The sequence below is a fragment of the Centroberyx affinis genome, unplaced genomic scaffold (assembly GCF_046629955.1).
Source record: "Centroberyx affinis isolate AG114_WGS23_722 - 3 ecotype Tasmania unplaced genomic scaffold, CSIRO-AGI_Caff_v1 ptg000014l_1, whole genome shotgun sequence".
NCBI classification, from domain to species: Eukaryota; Metazoa; Chordata; class Actinopteri; order Beryciformes; family Berycidae; genus Centroberyx; species Centroberyx affinis.
The window spans coordinates 111,787-120,461 of record NW_027278730.1 but is presented as its reverse complement, the minus strand read 5'-3'; the positions used below and the strand labels follow the sequence as shown (position 1 = coordinate 120,461).

The 8,675-nt window shown below is 44.3% G+C and overlaps 1 protein-coding gene across 1 annotated transcript; it reads right to left on the bottom strand.

The window, feature by feature from the left end:
* Positions 1-2,902: 2,902 nt before the first annotated feature.
* irx2a (iroquois homeobox 2a) lies at positions 2,903-6,908 on the bottom strand. The gene is given in 4 exon segments (XM_071536018.1): positions 2,903-3,335; positions 3,337-3,808; positions 4,775-5,180; positions 6,669-6,908. Coding segments are annotated over 4 exon segments (1,551 nt in total).
* Between the last annotated feature and the right edge of the window lie 1,767 nt (positions 6,909-8,675).

Sequence of the window (8,675 nt, the reverse complement as noted above, 5' to 3'; positions counted from 1 at the left end):
ATAATAATAATAATAATAATAATAATAATAATTGCTTTCACCAAACCTAACCTTTCTTTTCTTTTCTTTTTCCCCCTAAATTGCTTAATTAGCTGTGTCCTAAACCCGTCGTAATAACCAAGCCATGATGAAAAGCAGAGGAAAGCCTGTCCGATTAGGGCCCATCACACAGCCCATTGGAGCTGGCAGATGCTTAGATAGACTTTTATGGATCGCTCAATGCCGCGCCGTAATGAAGCAGGCAGGGCTGACCCATCCTGAACCGAGGCTCCAAAAAGCTCCAGGGACGGGCCCCGCTGGGAGCCCCATAATGCCCGATGCGTCCCACGGCTGTATTAATCACACTGAAAAAATAAATGTGTGGCAAGGCGAAGAAGGAGAGAGGAGGAGGAGGAGGGGGGGGGGGGGGGGGGGGAGAGGGAGGGAAAAAAAGAAATAAGTATGTCGTTTATCCCAATCAAGGTCGTGAATATGAGGCCAAGGAATATTCCCTGGCCCTAAAAGAAAATGATGGGTCCATTTATAGAAAGAATGGATGGTGCAATCAGTGGAAACTCATATCATCATAATGTTTGTGGAAAAAAAAATAAAATGAAATAAAGCGACATTCATCATCCCATGTGCGTTGAGTGACAAAATAAGAGAGCAGAGTGAGAAAAGGCCTCAGTTCTGTTATGAATAAATGAATGAATGAGTCCCCAAGGTTTATGTATAGAGTTGGGAAAACAGTTTAATATTTTCTCCTTTGAATAATGGATATCACTACCTCGCCAGTACATCCTCTACTAGCGCGTTTTATTTTTATGTACAATCAAAGATATAAATTAGTAAAAGTACCTCCTGTTAACAAGATTGTGTAGCTTTTTTTTTCCAAATGCGTCTTCAAATAAAAACCGTCCATAATATATATTTACAAAACAAACGAACAAGGTTCAGTTTCCCATTGTTTTTTTTTGTTGTTTTTTTTTGCAATACAACTTGCATAAATTATAGGCATCATGTCGCCATCATTTTAAAAAAATAAATATCAAATGTAGGCTATTCCACTTTTTGAAGTCCTCAAGTTCACTTCTTCAGCTCCGTCCGTCTTGCGTCCCAAGACACCCCCCCCCCCTCACCCCCCCTCTTTTACAAATACGTTTTCACAGAAAGGCCAAATTATGTTTTCCACACGTAAATAGAGGCTAAAATAATATACCGTGGCAAAGAAGCAAACTATAGGAACCTGAGAAATAACATGTCCAAAAAAAAAAATAAAAATCACATATATTGGGAGATCTTTTTCAAACCAGCATATGATGTTTTTTCACATTGCATCACAACGAAAATAAAATACAATTATACAATAATAATATAATAATCATAATAATCATAATCTGACAAACATGTGCTCTTCTTGGTTAGAGAGTGTTTTAGTCTCTGAGGAGCTGAAGAAGCGGTAGGTAGGTAGTAGCAGCTTTTTTTTATTTTTTTATTCCGACTAGATATGGTGGCACTCGATCCAGTTTGGAGTAAAGGTGATGGGGGTTAAAAACATGAGGCTAAAAGGTGGCGTCCTTTCTCGCTTTATAGCCAAAGCAATTGTGACACCTACCTGTAGACCAAGGAAATAAAAATCCCACACGATAAAATGACTAAAATGACCAAGGACCCCCCCCCCCCCCCCGCAACCCCCCACACCCCCCAGCAAAACACTGAAAAGTTTGTCAGGCTGGCTACACCCAAAGTAGGCCTACACTCTTAAACCTTTGCAAGTGCTTAATACAATTTCATCGCCTTATTGCCGTTAAAAACGTCTTTAGGCTATCCAGCGGCATAGGCAAAGCTTTCAATAGTGTATCCACCACATATCTAATAACCAAAGTGACATTTTAACATGAAAAAGATGCACAATCTGCACGCCTGCGCAGAGCAAACTAACTGATTTGTTTGGTTTTTGGCTGACCCTGTGTAATTATAATTATCCTAAGCTGGAAGATAAGGGTTGGGGCCTACTGTGCTCGCGCACACACATACACACACACACACACACACATCAGGGGGGGCGTTCAAAATTCCTATTCAAAGCTATGGCAACATTACTCTGCTTATTGCACTCACAGGCTGCCACTGTGCGTGTGTGTGTGTGTGTGTGTGTGTGTGGTGTGTGTGGGGCTGATTTGAGGCCTGTCCTTCATAGGCATATTTAATATCTATACTGGTAGCTGTATGTGTCTCGCACATTTGTTTACATTAGGCTTTTCTTATTATGTCCATGCTCATTTCTAATGCGAGCCTGCTGCAAATTAAAACCCCGTCGCCTGCCACACATATAGGCTATTTAATGATTCAATGAGGTTCAGTGAAACCGAGATAAGCCTAATCAAAAAAAAAGAAAAAAAAAAAGAAACACAATTATAAATTGATTATTCCATGAAACTAATTGCACTGAAGACGAATTATAGGCCCTAGTACGCGTTGATTTGCTGCGTCGACGTCGACCTCATATATACACTGTAAAAAAATGTCCATCTTAATAAGTCATTTAGTCTCATTCAGTCTGAAAATCGTATTCATCTTAAAACAAGTGGGGGGAAAAAAATCTGCCAATGGGGTGATATAATGCCACTTGTTTCAAATGCAGGTTGTGCTTGATTGATGATTTTCCTCTGTGTGTGTGTGTGTGTGTGTGTGAAGTGTGTTCTTGAAAACCAGGCAGAATAAGGCAGATCATCCCAAAATAACACAACGGAAAAACAAGCTGAATTGCACTGGAAACAAGTGAACGCATCTCACACCTCCATAGCAAGACTCCCCACAGTGTTTTGAGAAAAAAAAACAACAACTACAATTTCAAGATTCAAACACTTAAACAACTTGATAAAATCGTTTGTTATTTTTTACAGTGTACCGCATCGCGTTATTACGTACCTTTCTTTGCCTCTAAATTTGCGGGCCTGAAATGCTGCTGCTGCTGCTGCTGCTGCTGCTGCTCGACAACAACAATCTGGTTCGGGTTAGTTTTAACGAGGGGCGAGTCCGGCCTGTGCTTGGGGTGCGTGCTCGCCTCCAGGGCCTGGTGCGACGAGCTGAGCCCCTCGTTTGCAGCAGCAGCAGCGGCGGCGGCGGCGGCGGCCAGACTCACTCCGGATGAATTGGTATACCGCAGGATCCCTTGGCCTTGCAGGGGGCTGAAGTTGCCATAGTTTGTGTAATTGCTATAAAAGGGAGAAGTGTAATAAATAGGTCGTCCCAGGATGGAGGGGGCCGGGTAGAGGGAGGGCGAGCTGGCGGCCGGGGAGGTGCTGGACGGCGTAGGGGGAGTGAGGAGGCCGACGCTGGAGGAGGGCAATTCGGTTGCCCGGTTGCTGATGTTGCTGCTTTTGGTCCGAGGTAGCAATCTCCGCCAGCGACCACAATTTGGGTTTGACCGCGGGGCTCTGAGGCGCGCCCGAAGAAGGCGTAATTCTGCTGTCCAGGCATGACGACGACTTATTGTTATTATTACTGGCGAGGCTCCGGGTCAAATCCTCGCGCCGGTTGTGCAGATGGTGGAGGTGGTGCAGGTGGTGGTGGTGGTGGTGCTGATGTTGGTGGTGGTGTTGGCTGAGCAGCGGCGCCTCTACTCCCGTGAGGGGCGACGACGTGACGGGCTTCGGGGAGAGCTGGCCGCGCGGGTCGTGGTCCTGGTCGTCGTCGTCGCCGTCCTCGTCGCACTTGTCGCCGGGCCGCTCGGAGCCGAGCTCCCCGACGCGACAGCTGACCTTCTCCCCGTCCGACTCCGCCGAGCACGAGTGGTCCGTCAGGGTGTCGACGTGCAAGCTGATCCCTAAGAAGAGGGCAGAAGAAATACAAAATAATAAGCTATAAAAAAAAATGACATATATAGGTAGAAAGAAAGAAAGAAAAAAATAATAGCTCTAAAACTAGACTTTTATGCCTTTATCATAAAACATTTATGGCCAACAATAGATTAAAATAAACATTCGAAATAAGCTACTTAAAAATATGAATAGCCTAAAAAAGTATCTTATAGAACATAGTTAGAGCCCATTATTAAAATAAGTAGCCTAATTTTCTAGGCTATATCTAGAACCACGCTTGTGTTATTAAAATGATATAAATCTAAATAGTAGATTTATATGATAACAGTAATTCTTGCCCTTTTATATAACAATACATAAATGTCATCAAGAGAATATTCGCTAAAATAACAGCCCAGTTTCATTCAGGCCACTCATGGTGATTGCTATATTATGTGTCCACTTCGCCAGTGGCCTGCCATTAATCACGCTGAACACACAAATGTCTATCTTAACAGGTTACTTAGTGTAGCACTAGGTCTTGTTTTCATAAAAATAAAAAATAAAATGAATATTGAATGAATAAAAATGAATAATTCAACCAACTAGGTGAGATAATTCCACTTGTTTCCATGCAGTGTCACCTGTTTGGAGACAGTATTTTTGAAGCGAGGCAGAATAAGGCAGATCACACACACACACATTCTTGAAGCAGGTTCATTTGCATTGGAAATAAGTGGAATCATCTCACTCCCTTGGCGGATTTTTTTTTTTCCACACTCATTATTAGACTAAATAACTTAAGATAGGCATTTTTGTTTTGCGGTGAAGGAGCGGTAAATAAAAGACCCCCCCCCCCCCTCCCTCCTCCTCCTCCTCCTCCTCCTCCACCTCCTCTCCGCCCCCCTCCTCCTCCTCTCACTCAGACCCCACTGAATTGTTAAATGGATCATTGGCTCGGGTCGCCAGATTATAGAGGCCTCGTAGCCCACCTTCATCCTCCGCCGAAGCCTCGCTGTTATCCAGCGTCTTCTCCGAGCGCTCCATCTCCTTGCGCTCGCCGTCGCCGTCCTCCTCGTCCTCGTCCTCGCTCTTATTCCGGGGCGCCCACGTCATCTTGTTCTCCTTCTTGAGCCGCCGCCTGGCGTTGGCGAACCAGGTGGAGACCTGCGTCAGGGTCATCTTGGTGATGATGGCCAGCATGATCTTCTCGCCTTTGGTCGGGTACGGGTTCTTCCGGTGCTCCTGCAGCCAGGCCTTCAGGGTGGCCGTGGCGTCCCGGGTGGCGTTCTTGCGGTAAGCCGGGTCGTTGAGCTGGTACGGGTACCCGGGACTCCCGTACGGGTGGTAACTTAGCGCCCCGGCCATGCCTGTCGTATGCGCGTCATATGGAGAGCTCTGGGGGAAAGTTAAAAAAATAATAAATAAAAATAAAATAAAACATTTATGAATACACTGCAAAAAAATATCAACCTTACTGTGTCACTGTGTTTTTGTCTTTTCTACTAGGCTATTGAATCATAATTGTATTTTTTCTTAAAACATTTTTTTTTCCTTTTTAAAATAAAATGTGACATTGAAGGTGAGTTCACTTGTTTCCAACAGCAAGTCAACTTGGTTCAAGAATGTTGTTGAATCAGGTGACACTATCTTGATACATGTGGAACCATCCACCTTATTCTGTCTTATTTCAAGATATTGTCACTTGTTTCTGGGAAACTCTCGTAGCAGGTGAAACTGGACTGGAAACAAGTTAATATATAGCTATAAATCCATTGGCAGATTTTTCCCACTTGTTTTAAAGAAAATATGATTTTAGGATAAATTATTGACTTGTTTATATGAATATTTTTATATCTTGCAGTGTACTATCAATAATAACCAAACTAACACAATGTTTTATATTGTTTTGTTTTCTATCACGTTGCCATGTCAAGATAATTGTGCTCGCCAGTAAGCAGAGGCAGTAAACACACACACACACTGTGCGTAAAAGTAGGCCGCAGAAAGGCGTGAACTAATGGTTAACTGTTAAGATCATTATCGGATTGACTAATAACGCAGCTTATGTTAATTTAGCTGTTAAGATAATAAATAGGAAATTTCAGTGTTCAGTAATCAGCTATTAACTTCCTCATTTTCTTTTAGGGGGGAGTGCTTGTTTTGTTTTCCTGTGGCAGCCCCAACGTGTTAACGTATCATCTCTTTGCAGCATTACAAATCCCATTAGCAAATCACTTGATATGCACCTTTCCTAAAACGCTTGAAGTGCCCTGTGACATTAGCATTGCAATGCACGCTTTTCATGTTTAAATTCCGTTTATTCAACTCGGAATAAATTCGGCGACTTCATCCCCTGGTGATATTAATGACTGCAGTGGAAGAAAAGACAACTACTGCTTATAGTATATTAATTTCCTATGACACACACACACACACACACACACACACACACACACTGAACGCTCAGAGGCCACAGGTTCAAATAAAAATGTTAGTAGGTATCATTCAATTCTACATAATTAGCTGCGCAATGACTGTTAAGCATCGGTCAAGCCATTACAATTTGCAGCCCATGCTTAAAAATCTCATTAAACCCAAAGAGGTCAAGTATTTTATAGCGAGGAGCCGATTAGAAGGCTATTTGTTATAAATGTTGCCTCGGTGCGCTCAACAGAAAAGTTCAGCAAGCACTTCTACTACTGATGGATTAGTGAATCATAACCAAAACATTGTAAACCCACACCGACAAATCGCGCAGTCTATCTCTAGTAGTAGACAGCTTAACATTTTGCGCAATTATAGACTCGACAAACGCCGGCATATCCACCGGCTTTGGAGCACTTATGCTTCAGAAACATTAACTGGATGTATGGCAGGATTTACCATGTAGGAGGGGAATCCCGTGGTGGGATCCGCGGAGTATGACAGCGGACTGGAGAAGCCCGCACCGGCCGAGGCGGAGAAAGCAGCCGATCCGGGGTAAGGGCTGAAGGCTGAGCCGGAGGAGGACCTCGCCAGGTCTTCGTTCCTCGGGGCGGCCAGAGCCGAGGCCCCGTAAGCCGGACACGAATACAGAGCCAGAGAGCCCGGGGGCTGGTAGAGGTAACCCTGAGGATAGGACATTGGTGAGCGCGGGCTAGGTCGCCGATTCCAAAAAGGAAAGGGAAGAAAACGCGCAGGGGCGGCGGGCAGCGACAACCAAAAAAAAAAAAAAAAAGAAAGAAAGAAATAAACAATCAACTCAATAATCAGCCGTGCAAACAATCATCAGACAATACAAATAAAAAAAATCCTCCCTCCACAGCCCCCTAACTGAGGAAAAAAACCCCGAAAGATCTGTTAAAGTGCCCACATAGAGGCAATGTGGCATGCGTCTTGATCCCCTAGCGTCCGATGTTTTTAGTACGCAGCACTATGAAGTGAGGAGTTAGGAGGGAAGGAGCCAGTGGAGTTTCAGACACACAGAGCATTGGGGGAAACTGGAGCTGTCACTCCGGCTCATCTGAATATCCCATCCCCGCCCCCTTTCTGCCTCATAGAAATGGAGCCTCGGAACAAAACCAAGACTCCACACTGCAAAAAATACGGCCTGTCGGTCTTTAACAAGTCATTCAGTCTGGAGTAAAGGAAAAATCTTGTTTTTTTCTTTAATCAAGTGAAAAAAAAATCTGCCAGCAGGAGTGAGGTAATGTCACTTGACACCAATTCAAATAAACCTGTTTCGGGAATTTTCTTGTATGGAGTTGCCTTGATACAAATGGAGGGATCCGTCTAATTTCAGGATATAGTCACTTGTTTCGAGAAAAATCTCACAACAGGTGAGGTGAAGCTGCATTGGCAACAAATTAATTTATCCCGCCCGCTTGGCAGATTTTTTTTTCGTATGTTTTGAGGGAAGCAAGGTTTGAAGACTCAATAATGACTGGATATTTTTTGCAGCGCGGGAGAGAGTGAGTGAGAGAGAGAGAGAGAGAGAGAGAGACGGAGGAAAACGCACAGAATGAGTTCACCTCTTTTACAGTAAACTCAATCCCTACTGTGTTTATGCGGTTTTTATTTATTTTCCCTTTCTTTTTTATGTTTCTCATCACGCTGCAATTGTGCCTAAAAGCTCATGGCGTCACTTTACCAATACACGCGCACTCTCCAACAATTGCGCAAAATGTGAAAACAAAAAAAACTAAACAAAACAAAAGTCTTCACCAAAATTGAAAAGCCATGCGCACGGCGCTCTCCATTGCCTACGTGCAGCTGGTAATATGGTCAAGCAGGACTGTCGGAAAGCATGGGATTCAGTTTAGCTCGAGCACACGGTTTGAAGAAACGCGCGCACACGTGCATGTGCGCAACCCAGGAGCCTCCGTGTACGCGCTCTCCACGCAGTGCGCGCTCTGGCCTGCGGGAGGCGTAACTGGCTCCTTCATTTTCACCACTTAGTGCATCTCAAACAGCGTACAGGCTTGTCCTTTATTATTATAATTCCATCCATTAACAATAATAATGTTGTCGGTGGCTTATTGCCTCTTCTATACAGACACCACAGGCTATCAGTGCTATACCACCACTGTTTGCGCGTTTCTGTGCGCGCGCGCGTGTATGTATGCAAAGATGAGTGCGTGCGATGCGTGCGCGAGAGTGTGCGCATGTTGTCAGTGTAAAAGTGTGTTTGCGCAGCCGCCTGTCTGTGAAGGTGTGTGTCTTTGTGTACTTGTCTGCATACAAAACAGCACAGCACGCTGGAAACCTGAAACCGTGACAGCGGGTTTGGAGCGGCCAGAGAAGGTGGCAACTATTGGGAAGATCAGCGGCCTCGCGATCATCCTCATCAGTATGCATCCAAATCAATGTATTCATCCATCAGGTGCTTGTTCCCCGGCTGCAGTGTGGTTT